The 20,056-nt window shown below is 55.0% G+C and overlaps 3 protein-coding genes across 6 annotated transcripts in view; 2 read left to right on the top strand and 1 right to left on the bottom strand.

Annotated features, from left to right (window-relative positions):
* Positions 1-1,074, bottom strand: part of RTN4RL1 (reticulon 4 receptor like 1) — a 73,787-nt gene extending 72,713 nt beyond the window's left edge. Inside the window, exon 1 of the mRNA XM_027034651.2 lies at positions 545-1,074. Within this exon, the coding sequence (XP_026890452.1) occupies positions 545-566 (22 nt within the window). The 5' untranslated portion in view covers positions 567-1,074. The remainder of the gene's footprint in view (positions 1-544) is intronic.
* Positions 1,075-4,230: 3,156 nt separating this feature from the next.
* Positions 4,231-14,697, top strand: DPH1 (diphthamide biosynthesis 1). 4 transcript variants are annotated; one of them, XM_027034652.2, is made up of 14 exons: positions 4,231-4,487; positions 4,980-5,076; positions 7,190-7,342; positions 7,466-7,529; positions 9,187-9,308; positions 9,727-9,884; positions 10,013-10,134; positions 11,753-11,821; positions 12,225-12,381; positions 12,514-12,614; positions 13,118-13,196; positions 13,475-13,615; positions 13,773-13,885; positions 14,602-14,697. In XM_027034652.2, the coding sequence occupies exons 2-13, from the start codon at positions 5,016-5,018 to the stop codon at positions 13,866-13,868; spliced, it is 1,323 nt and encodes a 440-aa protein (XP_026890453.1). In that variant the 5' UTR covers positions 4,231-4,487; positions 4,980-5,015; the 3' UTR covers positions 13,869-13,885; positions 14,602-14,697. The 4 variants fall into 4 exon arrangements, with proteins under 4 accessions (XP_026890453.1, XP_053068568.1, XP_053068569.1 ...); XM_053212593.1 differs by lacking the exon at positions 4,231-4,487 and having other exon boundaries at positions 4,975-5,076; positions 5,258-7,342; XM_053212594.1 differs by lacking the exon at positions 4,231-4,487 and having other exon boundaries at positions 4,991-5,421.
* Positions 13,892-15,433, top strand: OVCA2 (OVCA2 serine hydrolase domain containing). The gene is made up of 2 exons (XM_027034654.2): positions 13,892-14,257; positions 14,602-15,433. The coding sequence occupies exons 1-2, from the start codon at positions 13,951-13,953 to the stop codon at positions 15,099-15,101; spliced, it is 807 nt and encodes a 268-aa protein (XP_026890455.1). The 5' UTR covers positions 13,892-13,950; the 3' UTR covers positions 15,102-15,433.
* The last annotated feature ends 4,623 nt before the right edge of the window (positions 15,434-20,056 follow it).

The raw sequence follows: 20,056 nt of genomic DNA, 5'->3' as shown, positions 1-20,056 counted from the left end.
CCCAGAGCCCGTCCCTGAGGACCAAAGCAGACTGCAGGAAAGGTGCCCATGTCCGGGCCCCGCCTGAGAAGCGAGGGCGCGCAGTGAGCGCCCGGGCCCGCGGTCACTGACCGCTGGCCGCACTGGAGCGCGGGCTACACCCGGCACGGTCAAAGCGGCAGAACTGGCAGCATGTGCCCGCGCAGGGGATGGAGCCTGCAACTGCAAAACTTTATAATGGCAAAGCAACGGTCCCAGAAGGCCACCTCCCCTTCCATCATGGGCAGCTCATTGTGGTCTCTAAATGACCTCGCCGAGCCAGATCCCTAGGCCTGGCCGCTAGATCCACGGAGCAAATCCCGTGTCTCGCAACTGGTCACCGACAGGGGCTTGAGCTCCAGCAGCAACCCCTCCGCAGGTGCGTCCCCGCAAAGCCCGCCAGCCCGCCAGGGGCTGCTTCCCCGGCCAGGAGCCCCGGCGCCGGGCAGCTCTCAGGCGGCTCCCAGCCTCGCGGCTCTGTCCCGTGCACACTCAACTCCAACTTGCCCCTTCAGCTCCAACTCACCTTTGCGAAGCATGTTGGCCATGGGGCCGCCACTCCGAGGTCGGCCTAGGCGCGCTCCCTCCCGGAGTCCGGATTCAAATCCTTGGGCGCCGGCTGCAGCTAATCCGAGCGCGTCGAGGCGGGGGCAAGCCGGGGATCCGCTTGTGCCCGGCAGCCAGGCCCCTCAGGGGCATGGTGAGCCCGAGCCCCGCGCCGAGGGCACCGGCGCCCACTAGCAACCGCGGCGCTGCCTGGCAGTCCGGCGCGCTCGTTCAGCCCCGGGACAAGCGGCTTGCTCCGCGGAGCCGGCGGCCTGCCTCTGCAGCCCCGAGCTCTTTGCAGGCGGTTTTGAGAGGGGACGCCGCCCCCCGGCCGCCCGGCCGCCGGGCTACGGCCCCCTCCTTTCCGCCCCCTCGGGCCGCCGCCGCCGCGGCTGCTGCAAAAGGGCGCTCGCACGCACCGCCGAGCTCCGGGGAAAGCGCCCGGCGCGCGTTTGCAGGACCCGGTGATCGGCGGAGCGGGGCGCCTCCCTTCCTCCCCCCAACCCCCCGGCTTCCCCCACCTTTCCTCCTCCCTCCCTCCTTCCCTCGCTCGCTCGCTAGCTCCCTCCCTCTCGCTCCGCTCCCCGCCCCCGCTCACGGAGCGCCTCCCATACAAAATTTATGAAAGTGCTCTCAGCTCGCGGTGCCGAGCGCCGTCCTATTCCCAGGGCAGCGGCGCTCAGCCGCACGGCGCCGCCTCCCAAGGTGTTTTCGCTGCGCCCGCCCCCGGGGACGATCCTTGGCCCGCGTTGGTCCAAGTACCTGCCCCAGCCCCGGGCCGGCCGTCGGGTCACCCGAAAGCCCCTCCCGGGCCCCTCGGGCTTCCCGGAGCTCGCACCCGCAGCCCAACCCCCGCCCGCTCGCCCTTCCCGGCTGGAGGTCACCGAGACAGGCGGCTGGAAGCGTGCGCTCTGCCCACCAGCTGGGGCAGGAAGACAACCGCCATGAGACCCCAGTCACAAGTCAGTACCCCTGCCCATATCCTCTCTAGCCGGCTCCGCTTGCTTCTCGGAGGCTCGACGGCTCCTCCTCGCCCAGGACAGCTCCCGCGGACCCAGCCGCTTCACATCCACCGTCCCCCGATACTATTCTTTTGGCGGGGGGAGGTGTGGCGAACGCCCAGGCTGGTCTAGTCCATTCAGCAAGCATTCAGTGAGGCCCAGTTGTAAATCCTAGAGAAAGAGAAGAACCAAAGTGGGGCTCAAGTAGGCTATCCCCGCCTAGGGGGTTCCCTGGTCTCCTTCAGTCTACACAGACCCCTCCCGGGGCTTCCTGAAAGATGGTGGAGGCACCGCCTAGAAAGCTGGCCCCATGGGGGGCCAGTTGAGTTGAGCTGAGAAGGTTCAGGCCTGGAGAGATCCTGGGTGGAGGCGGCACCCCCTACTGGCCTGGGATAAGAGGGGTCCTAGGAAAGGAAAAAGTGGGCTAAGTCACTCATTCAATACACATTTATTGAGGGTCTATCCTGTGGGACACTACTATTCCTAGGGATTCAGCCAATGGAAAAGACAAGGTCTCTGCCTTTGTGGAGTTTATAGTTAATAGGGAGCAAATGAAAAAAGTCGAGATCAGGCAGTGCTTGGAAGAAAAGCAGGATATAGTACAGAGTTGATATGAGGGGGTCAGGGAGTGCTGCTTTGAGCAGGTGATGTCTAAGAGAGCTAACTGAAGTGAGAATGAGTTGTGATTCCATGGAGAAAAACTTGGTATGATAGGAAGGTTCAAAAGAAGGCCAGTATCATTCATTCACACATGCATTCAATGGCACCCAGGCTCTGTATTTGAGCTAACTACATAGATATGGACTTCCAGAAGCTTATGGCATAGTTTAGGAAGAAAGACCCACAAGCCATCTTAGAATATGACCAGGAGACATCAAGTGTGGGAGGGGGCTCTGCTAGCTTTGTAAGGGGGTGAAGGACCATCAAGGAAATCTTCACTAAAGAGATGCCATTTAGGTTGGGTCTTGAGGGCGGAGAAGGAAAAAGGACATTCCAGGCAGAAGAGAATGTGCAAATGCTTGGTAGTGGAAAAAGTAACTCTGTTCTGAAGATTAAGAAGATTGGTCCATCATGGGGGTGCCTGGGTGGCTCAGTCGGTTAAGCGTCTGACTCTTGGCTTCAGCTCAGGTCATGATCTCACAGTTCATGAGTTCGAGCCCCATGTTGGGCTCCACACTGACAGTGTGGAACCTGCTTGGGAGTCTCTCTCCCTCTCTTTTGGCCCCTCCTCTGCTCACATGTGCTCTCTCTTGCTCTCTCTCGCTCTCAAAATAAACTTTAAAAAAAGAAAAAAAGATTGGTCCATCTTGGGATGAACTGAAGGTGAGGCATTCTCTTAGCTTTGACCAGCTGCAGTGCTGGACTGACTTCACACCCTGCCTGAGCCCTGCCAAGCAGACATTAAAGCTGAACTTAAGGCACTGGGCACTGCAGAGGCTCTCCATGAGTTAACTGAGGCTCAGGGAGTCTGAACAACTTGCTCAATGTCACAGAGCAGATCAGTGCCAAAGTGTAGGCCTGAATCAGGGTATGCTAATCCTCCTTCCAACTCCATGAGCTGCCTCCCCATAACCCCCTTGCCCCACAAACTCTAGCATCTTAGGCAAAGTTGGCTGGGGCTGGGCGTGAGTGTGAGAAGCAGAGTTATTTCAGGCCTCAGGAGGGCTGGATGCTGCTTTGGAGTCCAGCCAGGGGGTGGGGGTGACTGTAGGCGGGTGTTGTGGTGTAACGTGGGGGTGCACTGTGCCTGCCTTCTTGTCAGGCAGTAATTACTCAGACTGCTGAGTAACTCAGGCAGGGAGACCCCCCACAAACAGATGGAGGTGTTCTCAGCCCAAGTTGAATGGCAGCCCTCAATGTCCTTCACTGCAGTATCTTGGGGGACATGTTAGTTCTTCTAGACATCACCTGGTTTCCTAATGGGTGCAAGAACAGCTCATTCAGCACAGAGGCTGTAGGGCAATGTTATGAGGATGGGGGCCTTCCATCATCAACAGGCCCCACCTCTGCCTAGGGAAAGACCCTAAGGGGTGGTGTGCTTGCTAGGGAGAAGCCACTACTCTGCTAGAGTCAATCCCCACCCACCCCCTTGCCAAACTCACAGCTGCAGCCCGAACTAAAGCTGCCCGTTGGCTGGGCCTTCGTGTCCTGAAGGGGGAAGGGCTGGACTCAGGGGATCCCTGGAATTGAGATCTTGCACCCTAGGGGTCCAAAGAACCAGGGACATTCCGGGCTGCACTCTTATCAAGGCAAGAGGGGTGTTCCTGAGACCGATGTTGGCCACAGTTCAGTCCAAAGTTGTTAACTGTCCTAAGAGCATCGGTCAGTGGCCTGAGGGGCAGAGCATTGACCCTTTCTGGCCCTCCCCTTGGCTGCTCACTCTCAGCCAGCCCATATATCCCTCTTCTCTGGGCAGCCTCCCAGGCAGGGCCTGTCCCTGGCTGCTTGTTTTTCACTTCTCCATGCACTTTAATTAGGAGTTTCCAAGCAAGGAGGGCCTCCAGGGGAGCCTGAGGCCACAGAGCTACCTTAAAGGGCCAGCAGTGCTCACATCACCACCACCAAAAGAGGAAGATGGTGCCAGAGGGCTGGATGGGCAAACAGCCCCGGGGGAGCTTTGCTCTCTAGGGCAGACCTTGTTGAGGGCCAGTCCTGCAGGTACTCTGCTCTTCCAAACGTCAAGGCTGCCTCACTGGCCACTCTGCCTTCTCTTTGGGATCACAGGAGCCCAGGCCCAAGCCAGAGAAAGACTATCTAGGCTTGTGGGGCAGCCTAGGCAGAGCAATGTTGGCCAGAATCCAAACAGTTTAGGCTGTTCAAATCTTTGGACTGTCTCCCTGCCCCAGGAAAGCACCCTCAGATTTGGGGTCTTCCCAAATTGGTAGTTTTTCATATGGGAACCTTCCACACTTGGTTCTAAAGGTAAGAGCCCTCCGGTGCTCCTGAAATCAGCACCAGGACTCAATTTGGAGCTGGGCTGAGTGGAGCTGAGTTCTGTCTTGTTTGGGCAGTGGGGTCCTCTGAGTTAGAGAATGTGGCCTACCTACATGGCCTCCACTGCTTACCAGGAGGGGATACTGGGAGAGGAGCAGAAGGGAGACTTGGGGGGGGGGGGGGTGTCACCATTCACAAGACAGACTGTAGAATTCGGGCAAGGAGTCGGCAAATAGAGGAGCACTGGCCTGGGAATGCCAGGTCGGGCGGGCCGGGAGCTGAGCGGAGAAGCCTGGGCAGCCAGGAGAGCGCAACTGCCGTGTTCTGGGGGCTCCGGAGAGCCCCGTCCTTCCGGGCTAAGAGGGACTTGCGATAGCCCCGCCCCTATCATCTCCTTCCTGGTCCCCGCCCAGCAAATTCCCGCCCCTCGCTAGCGATCGGCGGTTGATCGCAATGTCTGAGCTCTCCGCGTTCTTCTAGCGCTGCCTTTTTGATCTCCACGTGGGCAGGCCAGTGATGGCGGCGCAGGTGGAGTCGGTGGCTGCAGAGCCCGGCGGTCGAAGCGGCCCTGGCAGAGGTAAGTACTACCATTCTGCGGCCGCAAGACCTCACATCGCAGGTTAGGGCCCTCAAGTTAGGGACAGAACCAGCCCCCTCTAACAGCGGCGGCCTTTCTCCACCGGACCCCGAGGGCCCCGCGGTCACTGGGTACCGCGGCTTTCGCTGGAGCCCAGAGGGACCGGTCTTCCTTTTTGCAGTCTTCGGGCTCGATCGGGAGCAGCCCTTCCTAGGAGCCTGTAGTCCTCACGCCGGAAACGCTGCCCTCCTGCCTTGGCGGGCAGACAGGCTCAGGAGGACTCACGGATAAGGCGGACCCGACCGGGAGAAAAAGAACTGGAGCGTTGCAGCGGCCATTCTACAAGTGGGCCCTCAGGCAGTGCTTTCAGGAAAGAAGCGGGTTTCATTCACCAGGCACTTACTGAGGGCCCACTGAATGCCAGGCCTCTACTGGATGGAGGGACTAGACGACAGTCCTGCCCTCCAGGACCTCTGTCTACCGGAGAATGCTGATGTAAACATAAGATTACAGGCACGTGATAAAGGAGGAGGAGCCTACTGGTCCTGGGGACTAATTGAGCTACTAAGGCCAGCAGCTCCCACACCCCCAAGACCACAAGGGACTTGGCCCTGTCAGAGGAGCTTTTGTTAGGGGCCCAGGGTTCTGAGCTGGTTGTTCGAAGGCCTTCGAAACAACTGAACAAAAACGATGGCAGGGGTAACATTCACCTCTGGTCTCAGGATCCCAGCCTGCTATGCTAATTCTCCACTGCACCATCATCACTACCACCATCCATCCACAGGCAGAGGGTGAAGGGTCATTTCTAGGAGCAACCCTCCCACAGTAGTCAAGGGCCCTAGCAGAAGTTCTGGCACAAACTACAGGTTCAGTAAATATTCATTCAATACATTTCTTGCCTTCCTTGTCACATTCCCAAACTATCTAACTATCTGGTTCCTAAAGATATAATAGGGGTTGAGCTAAACTGAACTGTGGAGAGTAGGATGCAAATTAAGGGCTGCAGTTTTGCTATGGGCTACACTGTTTTCTTTAATCAAAGGGTTGTAATTTGCATACCTGCATTTGCTCCCACTAGACTACCAGCCCCTAAAGGGCGAAATCACTTCTCTGTCTTTACCTGTTTGCCCCCAGTCCTAATTAGAGTGTGTTCTTTCCATCTTTCCTGGGGTGGAACTATGGGACTAGGGAACTTGTTAAGTCAGTTAAATGTTTGTTGTTTGTTTCCCTTTTTTAAAAAATTTAATCTAATTTAATTATCATTATTATTAACTTTATTTCATTTTTTTTAGAGAGTGCAAAGAGGGACAGAGGGAGAAAGAGAATCCTAAGCAGGCCCCATGCTCATTGCTGAGCCAGATGTGGGGCTCGATCCCACAATCCTGGGATTATGACCTGAACCAAAATCAAGAATCGGATACTCAACTGATTGAGCCCCCCAGGCGCCCCATTTATTTCTCTTTTAAATGAGGAGAGGGAAGAGTGTAGGAATTCATCCGTGTAGACCTAGTCAGTGGGACATGAGTAAAGAGAGCAGTCTTTTGGGGCGCCTTGGGATTCTGCTGGCTTGTGAGCTCTCTCTCAAAATAAATAAATAAACTTAAAAAAATAAAAGAGGGTAGTCTTTTAAAATAGTACTTGTAGTACTTGTAACAGTTGGCTTATACATCTCATATTTAGGACCTCAGAACTTCAAGGTGTTCTCAGGGACTGGGGGAAGAGAGACATTTTCCCAGGGTGCTAGGGTGGCTAGGCTTTCCCTCAGAGTTGTTCTTTATCAAGGAGCAGTTGTGTGGACTTTTTTCTGTTTGTCCTCAGTACAGTCTCCTGGTATCATTTCTGTTCTCCAGAGGTAAGGTATGAACTATGCCCCATTCATGGGCTTAAGTCTCTGATTTCCAGTAATCTCTCAACCTGGAAACTAATTATGCAGCTGTCTTCCTTGCTTAATGGATTCTCTTTCCAGCTTCAGAATGAATTCAGTGGGGAAGAAGGCTGGGCCAAGCCCCTTGGCATCTGGGATCTGGGCTTGAAACTTGGGTGGTGTTAACAGCTTAGCTGGGTCTGGCTCTGTTTTAGGCCAGGAGCCAACTCAGGCCTTGCGTTGTCCTAGGTCGAGCCCCTCGGGGACGCTTGGCCAATCAGATCCCCCCTGAGATCCTGAACAACCCCCACCTGCAGGCAGCCATTCAAGTCTTGCCTTCCAACTATAACTTTGAGATTCCCAAGACCATCTGGAGGATTCAACAGGCTCAGGCCAAGAAGGGTGAGCCCTCAAGCTTTGAGATGGGGTAGGGGTGGTGAGGTTGCTTGGCTCAGTCAGGGGTAGTAGCCCCATCCCAGCATTTTTCCAGCCCTCGGCTCTCATGTCTCTGCTCTTGTCTTTCAGTGGCCTTGCAAATGCCTGAAGGCCTTCTCCTTTTTGCCTGCACCATTGTGGATATCTTGGAAAGGTGAGGCCTGGGGCACTGGAGAAGAAGCTGAGCCAAGGTTTTCCCCATGCCTGTTACAGCTCTGCCTGTTGACATTTTTTTCCTTCTGGACCTTGACCGTACCCTATCCCCTCCCATAACCATACACACACAAAGGGGAAAAGCCAAAACTAAACTCCCAGCCTGCTGAGATCCCAGCCTGTCCTGCTTGGTTTTGTCCATATAACTCTCTTTCCCTAAAATATTTAGGGGGGAGGAATGAGTCAATTCCAGTATCTTCAAAGCTGAGTCCAGAGCAGGTGGTGGGGTCTGAAGACGAACCTAAGAATCCTTGGTGCTGACCCGGAATGAGCTCAGTTGTCAGCATCAGGTCTAGCCAGGGTGAACTTTTTTCTCTGGCACACTTGGGGGAGTAGGGCAAAGAGGGGCTTGGTGTGGGAGAAATGTCTAGGAGATGGTATTCAGTTCCTCTTCCCTCTAAGTTTCTTCATTACAATGAGACATCCTTGGGGGTCGGGGGTGGGGAGTGTTCAGCCATCTGGAACCAGCACTGGAACAGGGAGGGGGAATGGAGAAAGGGGAGGTCATCTCGTGATGGGAACCTCCCACTTCCCTGCTGCTGCCCTCCCCCACCCTGCTTCTCATCCTGCTGCCACAGACTCACTTCCCAGCTCCCACCCTCTTGCCCCTTGGGGATGCTCTCTGGGGCTCAGGCCAATTTGCATACATTTTAATCTATAAAAAATTAAGTGCTCTGGCTGACTCAGATGCCTGGGCTGCATTTTAAGGAGTTGAATAATCTGCTTCTGTGCACAGACTGATTTGGGGAAGGGGGAGGAGGGGCGGATGCTGACTGACAGTAGCTCAGCTTTCCCCACCACACCCCCAGGAGAGGAATGGGGAGACTCTGGTCACCAAGCCAGGCCCCACGCCCCAGGGGTGGGTCTCTCAGGGAAGAACTGGTCCTCCAGTTGCATTACCATGGTGAATTTGGGGAGTGTGGGGTCTTCCCCACCCACCCCTGTCCCCTAGTGATTCAGGCCTGGCAGCAGATCTATGGCAATGTGTTGGCCAGAGCCCACTCTTTCTGACGCACGAGGTATGTGGGTGGTGCCATGTGCTGTGGGGGAGCTGTTCATGGGTCCCCCATCCTGGGCACAGAGGGCCCTAACTAAGGGTGGGGATCCCAGCCTGTAGCAGGGGGTCTGGGTGACAGGGAGGCTGTGTGTACCCATACGTGCCTGCCCACGCACACCACAGTGTCAAGGCCTGGGAGTGGGTGCCTTTGCATGTGTATACGCACTCATTGCTCTGGGTGGGATGATCGGGGCATCAGAGGTCTGTATTTGACCCCGTGTATGCCCAGCTGAGGGGTGGGGGTCCTTTCTGCAATCTGAGCTTGGATAGAGGAACTGGGTGCTACAGAGACCATCCTCAGAGAGCTACACAGTTCCAGGAGCTGCTGCCAGGACTGGGGGATGTGGCAGCTGGGCTCCTCCTACTCTTTGTTGGCAGAAGTGGCAGCTGCCAGCCCAAGTGATTGTGGGGGGTAGGGAGAGAGGAGCTGGGCCCTGAGATACCCCACAGGGGTAGGTCTCTCTCCCACCTCACCCTTGTGTCACCATCTCATTGTTCCCCCTGGCTCTACTCCCCCCACCCCACCCCGTCCCCCCCACAGGTTCACAGAGGCCGAAGCGATGGTGATGGGTGATGTGACGTATGGGGCCTGCTGTGTGGATGACTTTACTGCAAGGGCCCTGGGAGCTGACTTCCTGGTGCACTATGGCCACAGCTGCCTGGGTACGGTGGGCCGGGATCTTGGCAGGGAGGCAGAGGGGCAGAACTGCATGCTAATCCCCCATCACAGTGCCTTCTTGTCTTGCTTGCAGGCAGGAGGTCCCTCCCAGTTTCTGGGATGGCCTTGGCCTTCCTGCTCTGCAGGTGGATCTTTCCTTTGGATTTGGTTGCCTTGGAAACAGTGTTGCTGCCCCAGATGTGGGTGTTTGAAAGGCTGTTGGTGGTAGAGCAGGCTGGGCCCCTGGCCGAGTGACAGAGAAGGAGCTTCTGAGGGACCTGCGACCGCCACCCCCCTCACACCCCCTCCTTTTATCCCTAGGCTGAAGCCACTGGTCCTGGCTGCACAGAGGCTTTGGCCCTGGCAGGCCCTCTGCCCCTCTGGCTTTCCAAAATAGTCTCCTGATCTCTACCCTCCTCCCAGTTCCCATGGACACCTCGGTCCAAGACTTCCGGGTGCTGTACGTCTTTGTGGACATCCGGATAGATACTACCCACCTCCTGGATTCTATCCGCCTCACCTTCCCCCCAGCCAGTTCCCTTGCCTTGGTCAGCACCATTCAGTTTGTGTCAACCTTGCAGGTAAGTGGACAGATAGCACTATCCTCCAGACTATTCCTGGGGTCCCATGTGAGGTGCTCCAGGCTGGTCATCTGGCTCTGGCTCTCTCCCCTCACCCACTTGCTTCCCTTCTGTCATTATCCCTACAGGCAGCTGCCCAGGAGCTGAAAGCTGAGTATCGTGTGAGTGTCCCACAGTGCAAGCCCCTATCTCCTGGGGAGATTCTGGGCTGTACGTCCTCCCACCTGCCCAAAGAGGTGGAGGCTGTTGTGTAAGTGAAAAATGGGGGGCCAGTTATAGAGACATAAGAAGTGTACCCTAGAAGGGAGCCTGATGTTCATCATATAGGAAAGAAAACGGAGTCTAAAGCTCCTTAACTGTTTGCTCAAGGTCACCATGTAAAATGGGGACCACATAGGGTTTCAGGTTTCCTGTCTCCCTCTCAGGTGCTCTGTCCATCTAGGAGGCTAGGCCCAGAGTGGGCAGGAGTCAGGGGGCCTCACAGCAGGGGCTGAAGGTGGGCTAGAAATGGTGGGAATATAATTGGAGAAGATAGATGGGCACGCCCAGGCTGCAGCCCCATTAATTTAGCATCCGGACAGCTAACAAGCAGGAGCAGCATGTCTCCTGCCGCCTAATTATTTTAGGTAATGGAAATGCTTAATGTTGTGTGAATGCAGCCAGCCTCAGAGCCGACAGCTCCCCCGGCTGGGACTGGGGAGGGGAGCCTCATTCCTGGCTAATGGAATGAAACAGGGAGGGGCACTCCCCTGACTCAGCCCCACCTCTGGGGCTGCAGATGCTGGCCCCACAGGCCTTGCTGCTCCCACACAGAACACTCCTGCCCCTAGACAGGCCCACATCAGGGCCTTCCCCAGCCCAGACCTTGCAGCCCTACTCCCCAGGGGCATTCCCCCTGTGCCTGTGCCCGCATAATTCTGAGCTCATAGACACCTACCCTTGGGGGCTTCAAGGTGTGTGTTGGAGGGAGGGACACTCTTGAGTGTTGGCCATTCATCACAATTCAGTGTGCTCTCCAAGAAAGAAGGAGCTGCCATGGCAGATTGTCCTTTGTCTCTGGCTTCTCCATGGCCCAGGAAGCTACTTTTAAGGACAGTATCTCCCAGGGCATGCTTGAATACATCCTGGTGGTTAAACCTAGAATCAAGTCCAAATAGACTGCTTAATAGCTGTGTGACTTTGGGCAAGTTTCTTAACATCCCTGAACATCCGTTGTATCTCTTGTAAAATGGAGAGAGACACTATAGGTAGCTTGGAGGATTATTTGATAAGACTGAGTGAAGTCCTACATGTCAAGTGCTTAGCCCAGGCCTGGTGCGCAGAAGGCACAAATCCAATACGGTAGTTGTTACAACTCAGTAACAGGACCTGAGAGCCAGTTTGGGCGGAGAGACCCAATGTCTACCCTGAAACCACGTTTACAGCATCATTGATACCCTGAACACTACTTGCCAGGTTTGTGTTGAGCTAGGTGAGGGAGAACCTGTCCTACCACCTCCAAGTTAGGATCTCTGGACCCCTGACTGGCCTTCCCATGGTCCTGGCTGCCCCTCTACCCTTCCTCCAGAACGTTGAGCAGTGGGGAGCAGTTCTTAGATTCTGCATTACATAACTAGAGGGGCCTTACACTCCTCTGATTCAAACTCCTTATTTTGCATGTGAGGAAACCAAGGCCTCACAGGAGGTGAAATAAATGCCAGTTCCCTCTCTCTCTCTCTCTCTCTCTCTCTCTCTCTCTCTCTCACACACACACACACACACACACACACACACACCCCAGCACAGCTGGCCAAGAACTCAGTCTGGACCTCCAAGCCAATGCCTTCCTTTCCACTCCACGCTTACCATCCCCTTTCTACCCATTGCAGATATCTTGGAGATGGCCGCTTCCATCTGGAGTCTGTCATGATTGCTAACCCTAGTGTCCCCGCTTACCGGTATGGGCTGAGCTGGGATGACCCACTAGGGAGGGGGTGGGACTCCCTGCCACTGAGGTCCTCAATTGGCCAAAACTTCCTCATTCTCTGGCACTTCATAGCCAGCAGCCCTAAGGATCTAAGGTACTTGGGTTCTGAATCTGGGGGTCGGACCCGGGCTGCTGCTCCCCAGTACCCACCCATCCCCTGGTATTTACAATGAGATCGTAAACCCCTCTCCCACCTTTGCCTGTTCCAGCTATGGGACTGATCTTTCTAATGACCGTCTCTGCTCTTGCCTCTGTTCCTAATTACCTGCATGGAGCCTGAACGTTCAGCAGACCAAGGAGCTGGGTCGGGGAGCTGTGTGTACAACATATACTGTGAATGGCTGTCACTGTGACCCTGATAACTTCTTTTCCAGATATGACCCATACAGCAAAGTCTTATCCAGAGAGCACTATGACCACCAGCGCATGCAGGCCAACCGCCAAGAAGCCATAACCATAGCCCGCTCAGCTAAATCCTGGGGCCTTATCCTGGGCACTTTGGGCCGCCAGGGCAGCCCCAAGATTCTGGAGGTCAGAGGGTTTGGGATGGCCTCTAGAGGAGGGGACTGACTAGAAACCCAGCTGGGAAAATGAGTAGGCTAACAAATTTAGACTTGGCTGCTTGATTATGGTGACCTGAGCTTGGCCTCCCTCTTCCAACAGCACCTGGAATCTCGGCTCCAAGCCTTGGGACTTCCGTTCATGAGGCTGCTGCTCTCTGAGATCTTCCCCAGCAAGCTTAGCCTGTTTCCTGAGGTGGATGTGTAAGTTTCTTCCCCTTACTCTCTAGCTATGACTCTGGCTAAGAAAGCTTAGATCTGAGTCCTGCCCAGCACACATTGAAGGCTGGAGTGAATGGGAATTGCTTCCGTGAAATTTTAATGTTTACAGAGCACTCACTCAGCAGGGGCTACCCTTGGCTATGGGTCACCCCACTCTAGCGTGGGGGCTCACAGGTAGCTGCAATTATAACGTGCGAGATGAGTTTGAGGAGTGGTTGGCACCTGCAGAATTTGATTCTGGGGATATTATCACAGATGAGCTGCCCAGGCCCTGCCCTCAGAAAGCTCATAGTCACTGGAGGAAACAGGAGAAAACAAGCAATGCTGTAGTGTTATTCTAAACAGCATTAGGTGACAATCTTTACTTTAGAATGAATAGTAAGCATTCATTGGGTGTGCTGGGGACACAGTCATGTTTTTCATCCTGCTGCCCAGGAGAAGGGGAGCACTCCCCTCCTTGGGTTTGACCTGACTTCCCTTTCCAGGTGGGTGCAGGTGGCATGTCCACGCCTTTCCATTGACTGGGGCACAGCCTTCCCCAAGCCACTGCTGACACCCTATGAGGTAACACCAAGTTGTGAAAATCCTTGAGGTAGAGTGGGCTTTGCACTGGTTCTGTCAAGGGAGGGATCTGGAGTGGGGTGGGTGAACAGCACTTAGTTACAGCTGAGTCACTTCCTAGCTATGTGGCTTTGGGCAAGTCCTTTAACCCCTCTGAGCCTCACATTTCCTTTCTGTGGCATGGGGATAATAGGACCTTCATAGGCCTTCGTGAAGACTGAATTAAGAAATCCTGCCCAGAAAAAGTCAGCAAATGTTATTGTCCTGTTGTCCCCCACTAGGCAGTGGTGGCCCTGAGGGACATTTCCTGGCAGCAACCCTACCCCATGGACTTCTATGCCGGCAGTTCCTTGGGGCCGTGGACAGTGAACCACGGACGGAACCGCCCCCCCCAGGCCCTGGGCCGGCCGTCGCTGACGAAGGTAGGCAGGGACTGCAAGCAAGGAGGACAGACCAAAGGCGCGGCCTCCCTAGCGACGCGAGCCGAGGCCGCCGCCGTGCGGCCGCTGCGGAGAATGCACGGGAGCAGGGTGGAGGACGTCGCAGAATTGAGACCCTGACCAAAGTCTGGGACCTCAGATGCAAATGCAGGAGGAGCCCACGCGCCCTACTCCAGCAGCGGCCTGCGACGATTGCAGCTGCAGAGAAGAAAAGGGAGCGCCTCTCATTCCGTAGACCCTCCTTGGTCTCAGGTATCCACCCCTCCTCCGGCCACACCTTTCCCCTCCGGGTTGTTCTGGGAACGCCCGCTCGCTCTATGGCCCGCCTTCGGGGTGGTGCCAGCATTTGGTCCCGCCCCGTACATATTCGACTTCCGCTCGGGGAAAGTCTGCTTCCGGCCCCTGGCGCGTTGCCCGGCAAGATGGCGGCGCGGCGGCCGCTGCGGGTGTTGGGGCTGGCGGGCTTCCGACAGAGCGAGCGGGCCTTCCGCGAGAAGACGGGAGCCCTGAGGAAGGCGCTGCGGGGCCGCGCCGAGCTCGTGTGCCTCAGCGGCCCGCACCTGGTCGCGAATGCCGCGGGCCCCGAGAGCGTCGGGCCAGCCTCCGGCGAGACGGCCCTGCCCGGTGAGATGGCCCTGCCCAAGAAAAGCACGGAGTCTTTTATCTAGCGTCGTCTCCACGACATCCTTTGGCATACCCCCACGCTGTATCCTCGCCTCATTCCTTCCCTCTGCCCGTACCCTTCATTTCTTCCTTCCCAGCCTCACAGGCTTCCGCCTTGATGTGTCATCCCCCTTTCTCCGTGCCACCCTGTTCTCCACCTCATTTCCCCCAGACTTTCTCCCTTCCCCTCAGCCGCCTCTCTTTCCTTACTGTCACTCCCAAATCCTCTGTGCCTCTCTTTTTCATTTCTTCTCCCCTAGATACCCGCTTGCTCTAACCCCATCCTTTCCCCTATATCACTTTAGAGCCCTGCCTTCCGGAGGAGCAGCCTCGAGGCTGGTGGTTTTCAGAACAGGAAGCAGACGTTTTCAACGCCCTGAGCCATCCCACAGTGTGCAGAGGTCTGGAGGAAGCCTTGGGAACCGTGGCACAGGCACTGAAGAAACTGGGGCCTTTTGATGGGCTCCTTGGTTTCAGCCAGGGGGCCGCGCTAGCAGCCCTTGTGTGCGCCCTTGGCCAAGCGGGAGATCCTCGCTTTCCCTTGCCAAGGTTTATCATCCTGGTGTCTGGTTTCTGTCCCCGGGGCCTTGGACTCAAAGAACCCATCCTGCAGGGCCCCTTGTCGCTGCCTTCCCTCCATGTTTTCGGGGACACTGACTGTGTCATCCCCCCTCAGGAAAGTATGCAACTGGCTAGCCGATTCACTGGAGCCATCAACCTCACCCACTCTGGTGGCCATTTCATTCCAGCAGCTGCAGCCCAGCGCCAGGTCTACCTCAAGTTCTTGGACCAGTTTGCAGAGTGAAAGATGAACAGGGGCTCTGCCCCTACATCCCCTACCCCCACATGACCTTGGGGCAGCCTCTGGACTCCAGCCTCCCCGTCTTTCCCCTGTTCTGGGAGCTCAAGTGCTGTAGTGTTCCTCACTATCACCAATTAAGAGACATATCAGTTTTTTAGACTCAAATTATTATAAGCCCAGCTCTACACTCAAGAAAAAAGGGAGCAGGATACTCAAACATGACATCTGGTACTCAAACGTGAAAAAGGCCAGTGGACCCCTGGATGAGTGGAGGGTGGCATGGGAAAAGCAGGGGCTGGCACTGTGACTGCCACATAATAAAGTGGTGATTTGGATTTTGAGCATCTTTTTCCTTATACAGAAAAACCCATTTTGAAACCGAAGTCTGGATTTCTGGCCTTCCATACAACCTCCAGGGAAGCACCAAACAGGGAAGTGTTTGCAGTTGTGAGTCTCCAGGACAAGCTTGTGAGTGCACACGTTTGGTAGAAGTCTTAAGTCCCAAGCTGAAGGGAAGGAGGCCTTGGTGGCTGAGTTGGAAGAGTTTACATATGAGAAGTTTTGGGAAGAGGTCCCCTGGCATGGTTCTGCCTGGGCTACAGAGTTAGGGTTTCTCCGTCCTGATCCCTGAGGGTTGTGTGCTAGTCTCCTGTCAGACTCTGGCGTCTTGGGTTCTCTGCTTTCTCCTCCAGAACTGCTGTAGACCCTCTGAACTACCAGCTTGAAGGGTGGGATGATGCTCAACCTTGGGTAGAGGCCCAAGCCTGCACAGAAGAAACCCTATTACAGCCCTGACCTCATCTACAGAGTTTCTGGGGTTGATGTTACTCCACAAGGATCCAGCCAAGGCCTAAGGAGCCCCTCCAGTTTTTGAGTACAGTTAGTTGTTCCTAAGCTGTCACTAGGTCCACTTTTGCTATTTGCCCTACTTCTAGTGCCTCCACCTGTGGCCCACCCTGCACTGATTTCAGCCCTGCCTCTGCAGCTTCACCAGCCTGTTCCTTTTCTGAAAGATTACAGGAGGCCCTGGTCTAACCCTCATGCACGGTTGCCCCCAGGGAGGTTAGTAATTGAGTAGGAATTAGGATTAGGGGATACAGCACAAATACTCCAGCCTGCCCTGAGCCAATCAGACTAACATCCCTCAAATTGCCCCTAATCCTGAGTTCTTCACTACACATAGCACTTGTCTAAGATGAAAAAGCTGGAGTTACCAACCCCCCTTCCCCCCAGTCACCACCAGACACCCAGCTTACTGGATTTAGGACCTTTACAGCAGAAACTGAGGATGGGAGGATAGTTCTCCCTTGCTACAGTCTGCCTCTGCCTTGCTCTTGGTGTTTAAAGGGATCCCTTTTTTGGCAAAAAAAAAAAAAAAAAAAAAAAAAGGAGACTCAGAAATGAACTGAATTGCTCCTACAGACCTGTTGGATTTGGCCCATTGGATTTTTAAAAATACTCAATTTTTGATACTTAAGGTTTTCAGAATTTCACCCACACAAATCAGATTCCTGGCTTCTCTGGAAATAAGCAGTTCAGAATGGAATACAATGGATCTGCAGTTCAGAGCTCACATGCCCCCATGGCAGTCGTGGGCTGCCCCCTTTAGCAACGTCCCGAGGTATGAAAATGATGACAATTGCTACCACAGCAGTTGCTACTTTGAATTATTTTGAGGACTAAGGGAGAGAGGGCAAGGTAATAGTGGGGAATGAATTTTTAGTCAGGGCTTAAAATTAGAAGGATGACGGTAGAGAACAGTATTAGGTGGGGCGGAAGTCTTCATGTTCGGTGTGAGGAGAATTCTCCTTCCCTCACCTCCTGCTTCAAGAACAGAAAATGTCCCCTGGTCCCAAACAAATGAGATACATCCTGCCCTGTCATGTCCTCCAGGAACAACGGAGTCTGTTAGGGGTTATTGCCCCCCACCACACACACATTCTGTGGACCACTTGTGTCAGAATCATGTCAAAACTTAGATTCCTGGGGCCAGCTCCTGACCTACTGAGTCAATCACTGGGACCCAGGAATCTGCATTTTGGCAAACTCTCTGGACATTACCATGCAACACAACTTTTGAAAACCACTGCCTTAGAATAAAAGCCTGGTAAATATGTGCTATTGGTGGTTGGGGGGGAACCCACGTGATTGTCATGCACTCTACTAGGGAGGGAGAGAAAGCTCTCCAGGTAATAATAATTCTAATAGTTTCAATTTATAACTAAGGGAAATGTCCAGAGGACAGAAAAGGGAATATCATTTATTGAGTGCTAACTGGCCGGATACTGTGATAAGCACAATCTTCTGAGTTGCCCAATTTAATCTCACAACTTCCTGAGGTGGATACTGTTATTAATTTTACAACTGAGTAAACAGGCACAGAAGCTAAGTAACTTACCCAATCTTGGATTCAGATCCAGAACTCACATTTCCTGACCTTTGCTAGTCATTGTTTTCTATCCTGCACCATAGAAGATGAGCAGAGGGCACCCACCACTCACTACTGTTGGGCTATATGTGGTCTGGGTCTCACCTTCCTACCATAAAATAGGTTGGGGGTGGGGTGCACTCAATGAGTTCTAAGATACTAAAAAACTGTACTATCAGTCGTCTGGTTTCTCCTCCCCTGACCATCTTCTCCAGATAGGTTAGAATTGCAATCAACTTGGTATTTTCAGAATATCCCTACCATTTCTCTTTTCTACCTCTCACTCCATCTTAGATACCTAAAGCTCTTGAGAGAGTCCCCGAGCAAAGAACCCCTCAACAGCCCCAGTCCCAGATCTGCTCAGAAAGGTGTGCTCCCCTCCCGTTATTCTGCCTAAGTGCCCAGTGTTGGGGTCTTGCCAGTGCTACCACACCCTCACAAAGACATAGCAGCCCAGTAGAATACTTTAGGTTGAAATTGCATTCTGCGGTTTCCAAAGGCTTTTACTCACGTGATCCTATTTGACCCTCACAAGTCTGCCAAGAAGGAAGGATCATTATCCCATGTTGCACAAGGCTCAGAAACAACACGGCCCCTTAAATAATAACCAGTTGGTGATGAAGCCAGGTTGGACCTCCTATTTCCCAGTGCACTGCTCATATCTGCATACACTACAGTCTGCCCACAGATGTCCACTGGATTCCAGAATCAAGTACCTTTAATCTAAGACCAGGGTCCTCGAGTGGGAGGAAGGAAACATGTGGGCATTGACTAGCTATGAGACCAGCACCAATTGTCTTAAAAGTAGTTTAGCAAAGGAGGGGGTATGGAGAAGTAACAAAAAATTGATTAATGAGCGGCAGGACTAGGTTGCACTAACCACTCCCCAGCACTGTCCCTAGGGAGGTCCAGCACCCAATACCCATCAGTCAACCCCTGCAGTGGGTGGTGATGGTGGTGGCAGATGACATAAGCATGGTTTTGAAGAAGTCGTTCCTCACACTTCCCCGGACCAATAGGACTTCAGCCCTTCTCACATTCGCTCCCCCACTTTAGGGCTAATTTGAGTCACTATCTCAAATTGGAATCCAGCACAGATTGAGGTGAGGCTGCTGATACATTCAGACAATGCTTTACTGACCGGGTTACCTTTACAAGCACACTGGCTTCCTGAGGCTTGGGAATCCTTATCATCCTACACGGAATAGAGGAAGAACGAGTGGGGAGAAGAGTGAGGGAAGGCTGTGACTCTATCAGGAAATGAGTTCAAGGATTAGTCTTGCTTTCTGCCTACCCAGCGAGGGGGTCCTGGAAGAATGAAGTTGTGGCATATTTAGAAAAACTTTCCTCCGTCTATTCCATTCAGTCCCCAGGCCTTCAGGTCCCAGTAGTCTCCCTCCCACCGAGGAGATAAAAAGAACACAAATCTCAGAGCTACCCCTTCTCTCGCCATCCCCTGGCTGCAACCCTCTGGGCTAAGAAAACAGGATGGTCACTGAGGCGGACGGTCAGACATACGCCCCAGACCGTGCCTTCTCTGCCTTGGTAGATGCGCAAGCAGTCATACCCTACGGTAGCCCGCCCCGCAGAACCGCACCTCCCTCCGCCCCGGCAGATACATCCGATCTTGACTTGCCGCCCCCGCTTCCTCCTGCTCCTCCTGGTCTCCCCCCTCCGGGGCTGGCAGATCCCAGCGCGGTGCGGCGCGTGGGCGTGCTGCGGGGCGACCATGGCTGTAGACTGTTACCTCCGGTTCCCACAGTAACAATCGAAAGCCACGGTTGCCCTGGAGACGCGGGGGCGGGGCGCGCGCTGCTGACGGCACCGCGGCAGCTCCCGTTAGGCAGTCGTCAGGGCAGATAATTTTGGGGAAGGGGGGAGCGGGGGTAGCGCGCGCGACGGGGACCTGGCTCGGGGGCTGTGCGATGTGCGTGTAAGCCGGCCGGCCCTCGCAGCCTCTGGTGACCAGGGACCTGACGGCAGGATCGTAGCGCCTGCGCTGGATCAGCACCGCGGACAGCGGCGGCGCGGGCAGCGCGCGCAGAGCTGAGGGACCCTGGGGGACAGAGGGGCCGGGGGCGCGGCAGGTGGCCGGGTCCGCGGTCCTGGGGCGGGGCCAGGCGTCGGTGGCCGTGACTGGAGACTGTTACTGAGGGCGGCCCGGGCAGTAAGCAGTCTAGAGCCAAGGTGCCGGCGCGCTGCCCGGGCGGGGGTGCCTCCGTCGCCCGCAGCTGGGGGCGCTGCTGCTCTTCCTCCCCCGCGTCTCCCGCCTTTCTCGGCCCAGCGCTTGCAGACAGGCACGCGGCCCTTGACGTCAAAGCCCTGTGACGTCAAATATGTCCCTGCGGAGAGGCACTTCCGGCGGCGGGGGAGGGGTCAGTGGGGGTGGGGCGGGGCAGTCCGTCTGAGGCCCCGCCCCCGCCTGGTCCTGAGAGGACAGCTCCTCGCGCAGAGGCGGGAATTCGGGGGCGCTAAGGGACTAGCCCGACGGGATGGGACGGGGAGGGGGTGCCCGGCTGGATGAGGGGTG

Source organism: Acinonyx jubatus, chromosome E1, assembly GCF_027475565.1.
Source record: "Acinonyx jubatus isolate Ajub_Pintada_27869175 chromosome E1, VMU_Ajub_asm_v1.0, whole genome shotgun sequence".
In the NCBI taxonomy this organism is placed as follows: Eukaryota; Metazoa; Chordata; class Mammalia; order Carnivora; family Felidae; genus Acinonyx; species Acinonyx jubatus.
Note: the sequence above shows the minus strand (reverse complement) of the source record. Positions and strands in the feature narration are given on the sequence as shown.

Coding starts and splice junctions, on each gene's coding strand:
- DPH1 (XM_027034652.2), top strand. CDS start 5,016: ATGGCGGCGCAGGTGGAGTCGGTGGCTGCAGAGCCCGGCGGTCGAAGC. Junction 12,615..13,117: donor CTGTTTCCTGAGGTGGATGT/GTAAGTTTCTTC, acceptor TTCCCTTTCCAG/GTGGGTGCAGGTGGCATGTC. Junction 13,616..13,772: donor GCCGGCCGTCGCTGACGAAG/GTAGGCAGGGAC, acceptor CTGGGACCTCAG/ATGCAAATGCAGGAGGAGCC.
- OVCA2 (XM_027034654.2), top strand. CDS start 13,951: ATGGCCCGCCTTCGGGGTGGTGCCAGCATTTGGTCCCGCCCCGTACAT. Junction 14,258..14,601: donor CGGCGAGACGGCCCTGCCCG/GTGAGATGGCCC, acceptor ATATCACTTTAG/AGCCCTGCCTTCCGGAGGAG.